At 41.9% G+C, this 16,194-nt stretch overlaps 1 protein-coding gene across 2 annotated transcripts in view; it reads left to right on the plus strand.

The window, feature by feature from the left end:
• vav3a (vav guanine nucleotide exchange factor 3a) overlaps nt 1-16,194 on the plus strand; it is a 99,604-nt gene that overhangs the window by 40,108 nt on the left and 43,302 nt on the right. For both annotated transcript variants that reach the window (XM_085418330.1, XM_085418331.1), the window contains exons 3-13: nt 3,381-3,439; nt 3,605-3,670; nt 6,288-6,396; nt 7,359-7,460; nt 8,613-8,681; nt 9,423-9,526; nt 9,834-9,933; nt 10,198-10,293; nt 14,718-14,786; nt 15,792-15,878; nt 15,965-16,050. In XM_085418330.1, coding sequence (XP_085274456.1) covers nt 3,381-3,439; nt 3,605-3,670; nt 6,288-6,396; nt 7,359-7,460; nt 8,613-8,681; nt 9,423-9,526; nt 9,834-9,933; nt 10,198-10,293; nt 14,718-14,786; nt 15,792-15,878; nt 15,965-16,050 — 947 coding nt within the window. The remainder of the gene's footprint in view (nt 1-3,380; nt 3,440-3,604; nt 3,671-6,287; nt 6,397-7,358; nt 7,461-8,612; nt 8,682-9,422; nt 9,527-9,833; nt 9,934-10,197; nt 10,294-14,717; nt 14,787-15,791; nt 15,879-15,964; nt 16,051-16,194) is intronic.

A 16,194-nucleotide genomic window follows, 5' to 3' on the forward strand; every position in this document is an offset into this window, starting at 1 on the left:
TTTCGGAGACGTCTGTTACCCACTAGCTCATAGCTAGCCGGGGGCTAGGTCACTAGCGCGGTGAGAACACCGGACTCCCGGCAAATTGTTTTCAAACCCACCGCCGTCTTTCGCTACTCAGGTTAAATATATGAGTCACTTAGATAAATTAAAAATGTTGTTGTTTGGCTTTTTTTTTTTTTGTATTTTATTTGTTCCTGAGTAAATCGGTTTGTCTGAGATTAAAGTTATAGTTTTTACACAGCTGAATAAACGTCAAGCAGACAGCTGATTATCAGAAGTGTGAGATGCTGGAGAATATACTCCGTTGTCCTGTTATATTTTAGATAGCAAGGAGTTTATTAAACTTCACCGAAACAATCTGCAAATTTCATTAAAATTTAATAAACTATCATCTTGTCTTTATTTTTAGTTAGCACCTTAAAAGCTTAAAGCTGTAAGCTAATGATAGTTATATAAGAGCAGATGCTGCTGGTGCAATAAGCTGTAGTTTTACGTCCAGTGGATGATGATCTGATTAGTCGACTAATCGCATAAATAATCGGTGACTAGTCGACTATCAAAATAATCGTTTGTGGCAGCCCTAACATACATACATACATACATACATACATGTGTGATTTCTGTGTCAGCCCACCCATGCAGGCTCTGTGTGCTTGTCTTCCATTCTTGTGGGCAGACACATCCTTCATCCTGCTTTAATTGGCCTGATGTGAATCACTTAATCCAGGGGTGCAGCCACAGTCAGACAGGGCAGGCTTATTAGCCTCCATCAAAGGACCTGTGAGCCTTCATCATCTGCTGCTGCAGTACAGTACGTGTCTGCTGCTGAGCCCGTGACCTCTGGACACCAAATCTAACGCTTGATCTTCTGTGTGTGTGTGTGTTTTTAACTTTGAGTTCTTACAGTAGATGCTGCTTTCACGTAGGATTTCGATGTGTGTTACAGTCTTACATAACATCTTTACTTTGCTGACCAATTAAGTTTTGCACCAAAATCATGCCGTCTTGTAAAAAGTCCCATTTCATTTATGGACATTTTCCTGACATTTCTATTATTAGCGGCGCGACTGCAGATGGATGTAATGCTGGCGAGCCTTCCAAAAGTCTTGTGCAGATGGTCAGTTTAGTTGCGTGTGACTCATGTAGTCAGCGGAGCCAAAACAGCACAGCGCTTCGCAGAACTCGTCCCCTAAAATCGCCTGCCAGCTACAGCTGGAGGGCCTCCAGAAGCTCGCGGCCGAGTCGCAGCATTTGAACATGTTGTACCTGCCAACACGCTCTCCGGATGTCAAGCCCTTCATTCATTATTAGAGAGAAAGAGAGAGCGCTACATCAGCTTTGTCTAATAACTGTACGCATGTCGCCAGCTCTTTATTATCTCATTCGCGGCTCTGTTTAGATCGCAATACCAACATGCATGCCCATTTCTGTATTCATAAAACAAGCAAGAGCACTGCCTAGACTGCATTAAAGCATTAGTGCTGTCTAAAGTCTGAATCCTTATTATCATCCTTCTTTGCTTGATAAAGGGCTAATTATTGTCTAACCTTCACGTACCTGCTTCAGGACTTGCGTCTTCTGTGTGACAACTCTACATCCAGTGTGTGTGTGTGTTTGGATTTTGCCACTAAATTAGTTTTATTAGTGTTCTACCTGTCCAAACCAAATAAAAGAGCGTCTGACAAAAACATGTGTCAGTGCCCTCAGAGCAGTGATCTTAAATAGCTGCGCGGTGCTTGACATACTCTTTTTTTCTTTTTGTGTTTTGCCTGGATTTTGTCTGTCAAGCTGTCATAGCTTATTTGTGAAGGTTGAGGTGGCTTGCAGGTGTACTTATAAACAACAACAATAGCACATTCTACACGCATGTTTAGGGTGTGAGGGATTTAGAAGCACCAAGTAGCCCAACAAGCCATTTAATCCCCCCTGACACACACATAAAGACCCCAGTCCTTCACTGGGCAGCAACTTCAGTACTGCTGGTTTGATTTGAAATGCCTCCTTTGCATCCTCCCACTCTTTATTTTGCGCATTCTCAATGTGTTGCTGCTCGTGACGCATCAGGATTTCACAAGATTTCCATCATCACGTGAAAATGATAAGCAGCAGACGACTCATCTATCAGACATCCTTTCCAGCTGATACTGGTATTAAAAACAACCCACAGTTCTGCACATATGTCACACTCTCTGTCTGTCCTCTCTGTGTGCCTCTTAGAGGTGGGCCGATCGATCCAGATATCGATAGTATTGATACTGACGCTGGTATCGGTCTCAGATCGATACTAGCGTGATGAGATGGATTCATTGTTTCTGTCCTCCAAGTTCACTCTGTAGCCTGCTGATTTATGTTAAACTAATTTTTGGGAAATCAAAAAATATACCTCAAACATGCACTATGAAAAATGTGTTGACTGTCACATTTATTTTATTTATAGCCTATAGCACATTTAAACAACAGAAGTTGAGCCAAAGTGCCGTAGAGACGCCCACATTTATATTCCAGGTCCTCAAAACCCCAGACACGAAAAGCTGATGTAGCTGAAAGATGTGTTTTTTTTGTGTAAAGTAATTGTGGAAAAAAAATCACAGTGATTCGGTGTCCATTAAAATTAGATCAAATTTTGAAAATCAGTGATGATTCATCACATAAGTCATACCACACTGCTCTACCCTACATGAACTGCCTTGATAGAGTAAAAGTACCGGTATTGTATCGGCAGTACTGGCCCTATGTTTACTTGGTATCGGACTGATACCGAAATCTGCAGTATCGCGCAGCACTAGTGCCTCTGTTTTCAGGAGGGGGGAAGGGAGCCGTGTGATCAGTATTGATCTCAGAAAGCTCCCAGGCAAATTTATCTGTATTATATCTGTGATGTGTTAGCGTGAGTGCAGGCTTGGCCTCAAAAAGGAGGTTTGTGGGCCGTTTGGCAGGTTTCAAAAACGGAGAATAAACAGAGTTCCCCTGTTGAGTTTTGACTCACATAACATATCTACATTCAGGTAATTAGTCAATCTGGTCTCACACACACACACACACACACACACACACACACACACACACACACACACACACACACACACTGGGAGCCAAAGCAATATTTTTTTGTGTGTATTACACTTCTCTTCTCTCTTTCTGTTCCTTGTTTCTTTTCTATTTGATTTAAATATAAAGTGAGTATTTTAGGAGGCAACGCAGTACAAAAATAATTCCACATGAAGATGTGAAAACAACACAGCATATGAACGTGTTCCTGTAAAATATGCCCCAGTTTGTTTGTTGAGCAACACAGAAGTGTTTGAAAATGCTGCCCTCGTGTGTCTGTTATCAGAAATGCACCTTTGTGATGTCCTGAAACGTGTTTTATGTTTCAGGTTATGGACACACTTTCTAAACTCTCCCACACTGTGATTGTACAACAGACTGGAATCAGGTATGTGGAAGTGAAATGTTTTAATACAAAACAATGCATTTCTTTCATTGCATCTTGTGATCTTAGTAGTGAACAATAAAATCTAATGTAATGGATGCATTATACTGCCACTGGAAGCTTGTGAGGTATTTTAATCCTAAAACACGGACTGCTTTCTCCTCTCAGGCCCTTTCCAACAGAGGACAGTGTTGAAGATGAGGACATCTACAACCACCTGGAGGACCTCATAGAGTATGCTCTCCACCCTTTTGTTTCCAGCCATATCCTTAAGAACATTTTAAGATGGATTTCTAATACACATGTTACATTTTAAAAAGTCAGCAACCTTGTGAGTCTTTATGTGCACATGTGTGTGTCATTATGGCACGCTGAGTAAATGTAAAATGAGCATACTCCAACAAAAAGGGGTTTCTGAGCTCTTTTGCAGATGTTTACACGTCTTTCCGGATGTGTGCAGACAGCTTTTGTCAGCATAGCTGCACAAGATGCAGTCATTAAACCTTTCACATGTCAAGATGCAGTCTGGGGTCTGACAGCTCACCGCTGTGATCCCATTGCACCGCAGTCTCTCTACTTTAGTGTTCGGCTTCCTCTTAAAACTCTCCACGCCTGTGAGGATAAAGCTGCCATTTGTTCCCTGGGTGTTGTCTGGAAGGCAGCCATTTTCAGCATCAACTCGCCCCGCTCTTTTCCTTAGTTAGCTACAAGTGGGGTGTGTGGGACTGTGAATTAATCATTTGTTGTTCAAGCCCTGCTCTGCAGACACCTGTTAGCTTAGCAGATTTAAATGACAGATTTTTCTGTCTAAAAATACCCTTTAAAGTTCATAGAGAGGGTGTTAGCTATACTGCGTGCAACCAATGTAGGTCGGTCGGTGTTCGATACCAACTAAAACCAACCTTTTTTTCACCTTTGGAAATAAAGCAGGGACAAAATAATAACATGACATAATCCTCCTCCGTTGCAGACAGAATGTCTGGCACAGTCCCATTCACAGGCCTTCCTCTAAATGCAGCTGTAGGACTATTGACTCTGGCCTATCTGATATGGATTTTTGAATGCATTTTTGTTTAGACTGAATGCGTCAGATGCCAATTCATGGACAGATTTTTTGTCCCTTCTCTGTTTTTCCAGTTCATAGCTCATAACACTGCAGTTTCCTGTCTGTTTCTGATCAGAAATACTGGCACTTGCATGGTAATTGAAGTCAGCAGAGAGCCATAATCCTACAGCAGAAATGCTGTTGGAAACCTTTACAGTGACACAGTGGTTTGGCCCGTGTTTAACGCTGACAGCTCCTACAGAAGGAAGCGGCACACTAAGAGTAGTGACAGCAAAACAGTGGCTTGATAGCAGCCAGCACGGGAGGTTTGATGTGTCAGCCTGGATCTCACTGAACTGAGCCACATTCTCCCATCTGCTCAGCGTTTAGCAGCCATATAACGGACACAACAGAAACACGCGCACGCCGTTCCACACAACAAGAGGTTTCATTTCATTTGGGTTTTTTTAGCCAAGCATACAATGTTGTTGCCCATCTAGAACCAAAATAAAGCTTTATATGTGCAAAGCATTTAGGATTAAGAGCAAATTCTTCTCTCTCATCACTGGAGATTTCATCTGTTCTAATCTGTTTTAATGTGCAAGGCTAACAAAGTGTTTAAATTCACTGCACTAATTTTTGAAGAGATAGTATAAGTTAAAAGTAATAGTTAAGGGCATTATTTCTCTGTATTCTAGATATCTAGTAATGCCCACTAAAACACTAAAATTGAAATAGACTAGCTTGGCTATTAGCTATGAAGCTTTATGCTAGGCTGTTAGCTATGAGGCCTTATGCTAGGCTGTTAGCTATCAGTCTTTGTACTAGACTATTAACCAAACCTAGCATGAAAAAAATAGTTGTTTTTTTTTTACTACTACTTACTACTGTTTCTTAACAAAAGTAACAAAATCCCTCACACAAAAGCTGCTTATAAAACAGGAAGTGCAGCTTAGCATTTACATATTTTGTTTATGATAAAGATGAATTAAAGTAGATTAGATTATTTCTACCTATATCTTCTTTTTACGATAACGTCAAGCTAAGCTGTCTTTCTCTATCATATTGAGACTGAGAAATAGTCTCTCACTCAGAGAAACAAGGTTACAACGTAACCTTATGTTCTGTAGCTCCTTTGTTAGCTTACAGAGGCCCACTTTACCCTCAAGTCCTAAATGAATTTTGACACATTGTCTCGTCTCTGTTTGAGTTATTGCCCTTTACTATAAGACATGACAATAATACATTAGACATGACAATAATACATTAGGTGAAACAGAGCAGCAAACCACAGAGAGAAATATTTTTTTTTCCTTTATGGTCCACCACCTATGCTGTAGATCTCTTATCCTTGACCTCACCTCCTGCTCCTTACCCTAATAAAACATGCTAATTGTTTACGTCCAATTATCCCCTTAGGTTTCTTTGAACTCGGGAACATTTGGTTCTAAAATAAATGTATGAAAAGTAAAGAAGACGCACACAAACACTGAGTCACATCATGTTAGCCCACCTGCTAAGGCTGCAGTAATTGGCTCCGATGTGAGCAGTCAGAACAGGCTGGTGGCGTCACACATAAAAGTCTTTTCTTGTCTGCATGTTCCTCAGCCACTTTCACAGCAAGGGATTAAGTTTTGTCCCCTTCTAACAAGATTTGTAGTGTGGTATTAAAATCCACATCTGTAAAACCAGAACCGTGTGTGCTTGTCAAGAGAAGTGAAAACCATTTCATCCCACTCACTCAGGATCAAACAGCAGCGTGATGTAATGCAGTGTCACTGCCTTATTCTTTCATTTGTCCTGCAGTGAGAATGGAGTGGAGGATGAGGAGGACCTTTATGACTGTGTGTACGATGACGAAGAAGGCGGCGAGATCTACGAGGACCTGATGAAGACAGAAGCTGTCCCTCCTCCGGTTTGTCCACCTCTGTAACTTCACTTGAAAATGTGTTTTTTTGTTCTTGTTGTCAAAGACTGCAAAGAAAGACTGGTGAAAGAAGTGATGCTACCATCATATCTGACGTCTTAGGCCAGGGGTGAGGAACTCCAGGGCTCAAGGGCAGGTTTTAGATATCACCCTGGGTCAACACACCCTAATCAAATGACTAGTTCATTACCAGGCCTCTGGAAAACTTCAAGACATGTTGAGGACGTAGTGTAGCAATTTAAATCAGCTGTGTTGGATCAAGGACTCATCTAAAACCTGCAGGAGACCAGTCCTTGAGGCCTGGAGTTCCCCCACCCCTGTCTTAGGTGATGGGATCAGACATGGATGGCACTTCCCTACTTGTGTCTCCAAGTGTTCAGCTGACCACATCTTATTTTAAGCTCAATAAATCTTTTATGGGCAGTTTCAGGCAAAATGTAATGCAATGTGTGGTTTGTAAAAGCATTGGGGACAGTATGGAAAAATAACACCACATCCTGCACCGATGGCATATTTTTTTGTAGGTTCTTGTTTGGAAACCATTTAAAACATTAGTCATTGCAATAAAAATGAAATGCTCAGAATGTGGTATCTGTTTGAGAAAATATAGTTTGAGAAATTGAACTTTTTTGAATTCTGAATGGATGTTTGATTATGTGGAGCTGGTCTTCATTGCTTTGTGGTTTCCATGAAACTTGGAATTGAAAATTTACAAAATAAAAATTGGCCTTCTTTTATCTTTCCATCTGAAATATCCTTCAAAAGAGTTCTTCTGAAACTTGGCAAACTTGAACAAAAGCACTGAAAGAAAGTCAGATGAACCTTGGTGCCAAAGCAGATTCTGAATGCCTTTAAAATGCTGTTTAAATTTCAAATATACATTTTTTAAATTTAAGTGATTATTTATCAATGTATCTATTCAAGTGTATAATGTGTGCGTGTGTGCGTAGGCGTTCCAGAAGCAAGCAGAGACTGACATCAGGAGTTGCTGCTTGACAGAGATCAAGCAGACAGAGGAGAAATACACTGAGACCCTGGAGTCTATAGAGAAGGTACACACTGGCTGACTGGTGGTTGTCATTGTGCAGCCCAGGCTTCCTCACATTGCTACGTGCTGACTGAAATTTTAAGCAGGTAATCTCATCTGCATCCCATGCTGAGTTTGTACGCTGGCGATACTTGGAAACATCGTCTCGTTGAAGTAATCAGAATTATAACTGCCAGTTATTGTGATTTGGTTACATCTCAGAAGTAAAAAAGCGGCCCCCGATCACAGGTTTAATGTGACATGACTGAATTAGTTTGAAGCTGCGGGCCCTCCAGAGTTCTCTATTAAATCTGCTGAGCGAGTGTGTCTCAGTTAGCTTGAGTGACGAGTACTTACCCACAAAGCTGTTGTGAAAGAACATAGGATGAAGCGCTTTTGGACATCTTTCACTAATATCCAGGTTGCCAGCACTGTTTCATAAATTGGTGTCAGTCTAACTAACTTTATTTCATTAGGTGGAAGTATTATCGCTCTGTTTCCCTTTACGAAGGATGACTGGAAATCAATTTGGCCTCTTTATCACCTTCAATATGAGAAACTGTGAAACTGTAATGTCCTCTTTTTGGGTGTAATGGAAACAAAAAAAAGCGGTGTAACACTCCGCACACCCAGAGAAAGAAGCGAGGTGAAGGATGTATTTATATTTTTGAAATTAGCCGTGAGTAAAATGTAATCCCAGCACTCCTTCCAACAAACGCCCTAACAGAGAGCTCTGAGAGCAGCCGCTCGCCTGTGGATGTGTTCCACCTTACCCGGCACTTTTTACAGGACTGTCTTGGACTACTTGTCTTCTACCTCTTGTGTACGTTCACGTCTGCTAAAAGACCTCGCCTGATTTCCCAGAGGAGCGCCTCAGTAGATGACTTTCGATATGAAGTGGATGGTGGAATTTAGTTTGTGCTCGCCCGCTCCTTTGAAATGTAGAGGTGACTACACTGTGGGAGTTTTCTGAGAGGAAATCATTAAATTGCAAACTCTGAAAATGAGATTATTGTCGTGACCCAGACGCTCCTGCTTGTTTTCGCTGACTGCAGCTCTTTGCAACTTAGCCCTATAATATAATAGCGTCTCACGCAAAATGACTTTCCCACTCTTACTCTAGAGGAACGAGGCTCTTTGTCTTCATTCATTCCCTCTCTGTGTTTCTCTCCTGCAGCACTTTATGATTCCCCTCAACACGTTCTTGTCCCCAGCTGAGATGGAGAAGGTGTTTGTGAATATTCCGGTAAGTCAACGCCTTTGGAAGCGGTCATTGTTGAGGGGGTTGCAAAATTCTCCTTTAAATGGTCTTTTACCCCACCGACTGTCACAATAGGAGGAATGTAGAAGTGTAAATAATGAAAGGAATGATGGCTTAGCTTCACACCTACATGGCAAAATTCAATAAAAAAAAGATTTTAAACCTTTTTTAAATGTGCATTAAATTAACATTACAAAGAGACTACTACTACTATTTAAGAGCCTTAACTGTCCAAAAACAGGTCACTGTTTTGTGTTGCATGCTAACATGCCAACATACTGACATCAAATATGCTGACTGATTGATTTACGTTCACTGTTTGACTGTGAAATGCTAACAGTGACCAGAAAGTAGCAAGAACACCTCAAGATAATAGCAGTGTCTTTAGTTTTTAGGTAGGTTTGCAAAGGCAACATGATATCAGTTGTGCTGCAGGCCTATACAATAAAAAAAAAAGGTTTTTTTTTAACCTCAATAAACATGAAGCATGAAAATTAAATGAATATAGTTAAAGTCAGAATTTTGGTCAAAGATTCTTATTGTGTGTTGACATATTTGAGGGCGGTACCTCAACATTTAGTGAGCTGTGATGAGCATTTCTAATGATTTTCTTAGTCATAGATCATTAATGGAGTTCTTGGAATGATCTGTAGCTTAGGGGAAAGAAATTGTTAGATGCAGGAGTTTAATGATCAGCACTGAAGATTTGCTCTTGTTGTTGTTCAGGACCTGGTTAAAGTCCACAAGTGTTTACTGCTGGAAATCCAAGATTCAGTCCACCACAGAAGTGCCCAGAACCTTTACCAGATCTTCATCACTTTCAAAGAGAGGTGCACACGGGGAACTTTATCTAAAAACATTGTAGTTTATTGTATTTAGTGTTTTATGTAATCCTTTAACAGTTCTGTAAAGCTCTTATAATTCTTTCTGTACATCCAAGAAGCTGCAAACTTTTATGTATATGCTGTGTTATGACAGGTTTCTGTGTGTTGTGTAAACAGTGTGTAGGTGTGAACCTATGTATCGCACCTAAGATCATCACTGTGAAGACTGAGAAAACATTTAAAGTCCTACATGTTGTGTTTAGACTTCTTTCCAGTCCTGCTGTAGTTTCTTCACTTGTCAAATCTACCCCAGGTTGTTGATCTATGGGAAATACTGCAGCCATGTGGAGACAGCCATCGCCACCCTCGATGACATCAGCAAAAACAGAGAAGACGTACGCATGAAGCTAGAGGTAAATAGTTTTGTGCTCTTCTTAAAGAAGGATGAGTGAGTGGTTATTGTGCACTGCAGTGGAAGCTGTTTGCTTCCACAGCTTCTCAGGATGGTCAGACTACGCCCTCAAGTGTCTACCTGAGACATGACACTGCAGCTGGAAGCAGAAATTACTCTAAAAAGCTGTGATGCTCGAGTTTGCTTGCATTTACTTCTAGAAAGTAAAATAAAACCATTTTTTCAAAGTGAATTTAGTATTTTATTGATCCTTGTCTTTGTGCAGGAATGCTCAAAAAGAGCCAACTATGGCAAGTTCACACTGAGAGATCTGCTAGTGGTTCCTATGCAGCGAGTCTTGAAGTACCACCTCCTCCTGCAGGTACTGTACTCCGTCCTAGTGCATCCTCGCTTGTAAATCTCAGCCCAAGTTTTCTTGAACAAACCTTTGAACCCTTTGCAGTAAACATTTATAGTGTTTAAAATATGTTTTATTTTTGTATCACGTAGATGACATCAGGCCCTCACACAGCATCTTGCTGTCTGTAGACCATCAGAGTTAATATTTTTTAAACCTGGACTGGCCTATAAATACATTTTAAATGTGTATCCCTGGAGATTAAGATACTTTTCTATGTCTGTGTCATCTTTGCTTTGTGTCACTCACTTTGTTAAATAGGCAGAATGATAAGGCGAGGATGCAGTTTGTGGTATAATGTATGGGATAAAAAAGACATGAAAAGATGCTATAACTCACAAATGATTGCGGATTGTCTAATTGAGCGTCCTCTTATTTCTACCTAAGCTCCTGCTTCACAGCTGCACAGTTACTGTTCTCGTGGATGTCTTTGTAAGTGACAGGGAGCTCACCGAGTTTACAGCTGCATCCCTGTGACCGAGAGAGAGAGAAGTTTGTTTCCTTCTCGATTATAAAATCTGTTTATAAGCAAGTGGACTCCCTGACACTACTCCTTGCAACCACCAGAGGCAGTGTTGACCACATTTTCTCTTTTGCTCCCCTCCTCTTTGCCTTCACTGCTCAGGCTCCGGGGCTCTTCTCTGCTCCTGTAGCTCCTTGATGACTGCGAGTCTCAAACGACCCGCACGTAATTGTCATCTGATGGAGACAATCAAGGAGGCGGTGAGAGAAAATAGATAAAGTGAAGTAGGGACTGAAAGGGAGAGCGGCAGACAGAACAAGATAAATAAGCAGCGAGACGAACAAACAGAAAGGGGAAGTATTATTTTGAACCGCTGGAAGCTCGGCCAGAGTCAGCGACAAGTTACTAATGTGTCACCGAAAACGAAAACATTCCCCATTTGGGCCTTTTTAATCATCCAAAACCTTGCCATCCTTGTCTTTTATAATACATTTTGAATGGACCACATATAATGGCCTGTTGAGTTTTTCAATTATTTTCATTTGGACATATTTGACACATTTCACACAATCCCAGAGACAAACCAGTTGTGTTGCAGGGAAGAGTATGCATAAATGTGTGACAGTTAACAATGTCTCCATCATGCTTTCTCCTCTCTTCATGATAGCTGTGTGTGTGCACGTGTTGAATCTATGAGGAGGGTTTATATAGAAAAGCAATTAATATTATAGTCATCTGTGCGTCTGCAGCTGGATGACAGCAAAGTCGACGCGTGCGCTGCTTCTTTCACTTCGAAGCGCTCATTTACTCCTTTTTTTCAGGCAGAAATGTGCTTATTCCAACAGGGTTCCTTACACTAGCATCCCCAGGCTTCTACCTTTCTACCTATAAAACCCGGAGAGCAGTCAAATGGTGGAAGTGGAAGCTAAATTGGCTAGTCATTCATATGTATATTAGGTCGTTACCTAGGAATTCTGGAGGGAGGGGAGTGGGGGTGAGTGATTGAGGGGGTGGGGGAGTGGAGTGTTTCAGTTTGCCATCTTAGGGAGAAATCAACACATGTCCTTTGTATGTCCTTTGTTGCTGACATTTATTGATGAAAACAGTACAAAAAACCAACCATTTGTACACATATTTACAAATAATGATAAAAAGTGAGTGAGTACATTTCAACATTTTCAGCAATCACTCACAATCCTGGCACTGCCACGGTATCTGTCGTCTGCATTTACCACATGTGTACCTGTAGCAGTGAACACATCGCACAGTGGCCTGATTTTTTTTGCATCTGTGTACTTGGATTTTAGGTCGCAAGCCACCCAAAACTTGATCCCAAACTTGTCAGGTTTACTTGCAATATACTGCAGGAAACAGCACCGAGTCTTTGATGGGAAAAGCTGTTCATCAACGGTGATATGTAGACCAGGGTTGTAGCACGTGATGCAGTTGGTGACAAATGATCCCCACACACTGGAAATTGCAGCGAACTTGTCAGTCTTTGCTCGATCACTGCGGGTGGACTTGTCATCAAAGCGTAGGTGTTGCATGATGTCTTGGAAGCGGTTTCGTGCCATAGTTCCAATTATCTGCGGGTTTCCCAGGTTTGCTGACCAGCAGTCATTTACCGATGGAACCCTGTAAACCCCCCGCAAGATGACAATTGCAATAAATGCCATTAGTTCAGGGAGGTCCATGAACCAATGAACATGCTCCATGCACCACTCAGCAGGCCATTTGTAAATATGTGTACAAATGGTTGGTTTTTTGTACTGTTTTTATCAATAAATGTCAGCAACAAAGGACATACACCCATGTGTGTTGATTTCTCCCTAAGATGGCAAACTGAAACACTGAAACACTCCACTCCCCCACCCCCTCAATCACTCACTGAGTGATTGAGGGGGTGGGGGAGCTGCTAAAAGCGGTGAGCTTCCTTTTGTGTTTCATCTTGATGCATTCTCAATCATCCAGGGAAACAAATCTCCAAAAGTCACCAACTTGGAGTGTTTCAGTTTGCCATCTTAGGGAGAAATCAACACACATGGGTGTATGTCCTTTGTTGCTGACATTTATTGATAAAAACAGTACAAAAAACCAACCATTTGTACACATATTTACAAATGGCCTGCTGAGTGGTGCATGGAGCATGTTCATTGGTTCATGGACCTCCCTGAACTAATGGCATTTATTGCAATTGTCATCTTGCGGGGGGTTTACAGGGTTCCATCGGTAAATGACTGCTGGTCAGCAAACCTGGGAAACCCGCAGATAATTGGAACTATGGCACGAAACCGCTTCCAAGACATCATGCAACACCTACGCTTTGATGACAAGTCCACCCGCAGTGATCGAGCAAAGACTGACAAGTTCGCTGCAATTTCCAGTGTGTGGGGATCATTTGTCACCAACTGCATCACGTGCTACAACCCTGGTCTACATATCACCGTTGATGAACAGCTTTTCCCATCAAAGACTCGGTGCTGTTTCCTGCAGTATATTGCAAGTAAACCTGACAAGTTTGGGATCAAGTTTTGGGTGGCTTGCGACCTAAAATCCAAGTACACAGATGCAAAAAAAATCAGGCCACTGTGCGATGTGTTCACTGCTACAGGTACACATGTGGTAAATGCAGACGACAGATACCGTGGCAGTGCCAGGATTGTGAGTGATTGCTGAAAATGTTGAAATGTACTCACTCACTTTTTATCATTATTTGTAAATATGTGTACAAATGGTTGGTTTTTTGTACTGTTTTCATCAATAAATGTCAGCAACAAAGGACATACAAAGGACATGTGTTGATTTCTCCCTAAGATGGCAAACTGAAACACTCCACTCCCCCACCCCCTCAATCACTCACCCCCACTCCCCTCCCTCCAGAATTCCTAGGTAACGACCTAATATACATATGAATGACTCCAGCATTTGACTGACTGCTCTCCGGCTTTTAAAGGTAGAAACGCAAAATGATGACTCCGCGGGGGTCTAAGGTAGAAAACCAAAATGACTGCTCTCCGGGGGTCTAAGTATAAAAAGCAACAAGAAAGTAGCGCCAAAAATAAAAAATATATATCTGTAGGAACAAAGTGATTCTGTTTGTGTCAACATGGGCTGAGATCCCCTCGGAACAGCCGGGTAATAGCTAGCTGCAGCGAATAAAGCATCCGCTGAGTTACTTTCCCACACGGTGACAGCCAGAATCTGTACAACTAATGTCTTGTCACTTCCTCTCGCTCCCCGAGTACCTCTCTTAGCTGGTTTCTTTCTCTCTTTTTTTCTCATCAATCTCTTGCTCTTTCATCTTCGCTGCCTCCGCTCATCACGGGCCCCCTCCCGCTGTACCTGCAGCGACACGATTCCCTGAATGAGTCCATCGTGCACGGGCCCCCGATATCAGTGTGACCACACCCTTACTGTGTATCTCGGGGGCTGCGTGGAGGTGGGAGCAAGCCTTGATAAATAGGCCTCTGTCGTCTTGCTAGTGATAATAATGCCCAGGTCGAGCTTGACTGACACCGGGGATTTCAGCAGCGCCGAGCGGACACATATATCTCCCTTAGCGGCTCAGTGTGTGTGGACACAGTGGGTGTGCGCCCGTGTGAAGGACATGCATGGCATCCTTCCTTATCCTCTGCCGCCGAGGTCTAGATGTCTTGTTTACGCTGCGGCGAGGCACCGCCAAGCAATTTCAGATACTTACTTGCGCACACACTCCTGCAATAGATGAGTGCACACATACGCAGTATCTGATTCACTTCCACAGCGGCCGTTTTCCTGTCGTATCTGGAAAGCTAAAGCCTCCAGTCCACGCGTGGCGTGTGGCATGTGTATATCTCTGTAACCCTTGTTTTATGATTCACAGCCTTTCCCTCCTTTTCACATTTTATCTACTTTGTGTTTGTGGTTTGTTTTTTTTGTCCAACAGGAGCTTGTGAAACACACCCACGATGGCACTGAGAAGACGAATTTACGGACCGCCTTAGATGCAATGAAGGTACGTTTTCTTTTCATATGCTCTTATCCTTGGGTGCACTGAAGGTCCAGAACAGGGCCATTCACCCAAAACGTACAAAAACTAATCCTGAAAATGAAAGAGAAATAAGAGTTTTAAAAAGGTAAGTGCAGACAAAGCTACATGGGCTCTTTTGATGAGAAACGATGAGGCTTCAGTATAAGCCTGAACAGTAGATGGATGAACTGAAGGACCAGATATCTGGTCCTTCAGTTCATCTGCTGTTTCCACTTTCAAAGTAAATGACAATCGGAAGCAGATTGGCTCAAGACTCAAGCCCAGTACTGAATGCAGATGAAGAAATACATACCCCCAACACTAGTTTCACAGAACAACCCATCAAGAGCTAATAAAATGTACAAAAAAAACAGCTCATATCAGAAAATGTTATTTTGATTTTACTTCACATTGTACTCAAAATTCCTTCTGGTAAGAAACACAGTGCGTTCATGTTTGTTTAGGGTACCTGACATGATAATTGTGTTTTGAGAGCTGAAGGTGGTCGTTAGAAACATGAAGAAAAACATTTCAGAATATAATTGCCTAGTTTGTTCATGTGTTTTGGGGACTCTGGTTCCATTGTAAACAATAAACGCAGCTTTGTTTTGTGTGTTTTGTACCTCAGGGGTCACCATATAATATCTAATAAAGTTACCATAAAAAGTTCCACTTCATTTCACTTGCTCGACTTTTTGTAACTGCAGATAAATAAAGAAGCCTTCAGTGAATGCAGTGTTTAGTCCTGATTTTGTAACCCTGAAAATCTGTTCAGTAAAGCTGAACGCTCAGCTTAATTAAAGTCAAGTTTATTTCATTGCACAAGATCTTTTTGGAACAGAGAGACATAAAACTGCACATAAAAGAAACAAACTCCTCGGCACAGCTGGATACTCTGTACCGTATGTAAGTAAGTTAAAAGATGCTTCTTTGTTTTCCTTTGTGTGTGCGTGTGTGTGTGTGTGTGTGTGTGTGTGTGTGTGTGTGTAGGATTTGGCGCAGTATGTTAACGAAGTCAAGAGGGACAACGAGACATTGCGAGAAATAGATCAGTACCAGAAATCCATTGAAAATCTGGTAGGGTACAGCTTTCTTTGAGATAATGACTGACAGCTTTTCAGAATGTCTTTCCTCCAGATAACCTTCATTTTTCTCGCCTGCAGAATCAGCGTCTGAGTAACTACGGGAGACCCAAAGTTGACGGGGAAGTACGGGTGGCCTCGGTGGACAAACGAGCCAAGCAGGACAGGTGAGATGCCGCGAATGGCTGGATGACTGCAGTCGAAATGGAATCAGGTGTTACGCTTGTTGTTTCAGACTAAACCTGTGAGATTTGTGCAAACTGAAGCCAGTGAAGTATTATTACTCAGTTAATACAAAGCACATGCTATGA

Source organism: Rhamphochromis longiceps, linkage group LG9 (genome assembly GCF_057381845.1).
Source record: "Rhamphochromis longiceps isolate RC_006_pf linkage group LG9, R_longiceps_female_GT1.1, whole genome shotgun sequence".
Lineage (NCBI taxonomy): Eukaryota > Metazoa > Chordata > Actinopteri > Cichliformes > Cichlidae > Rhamphochromis > Rhamphochromis longiceps.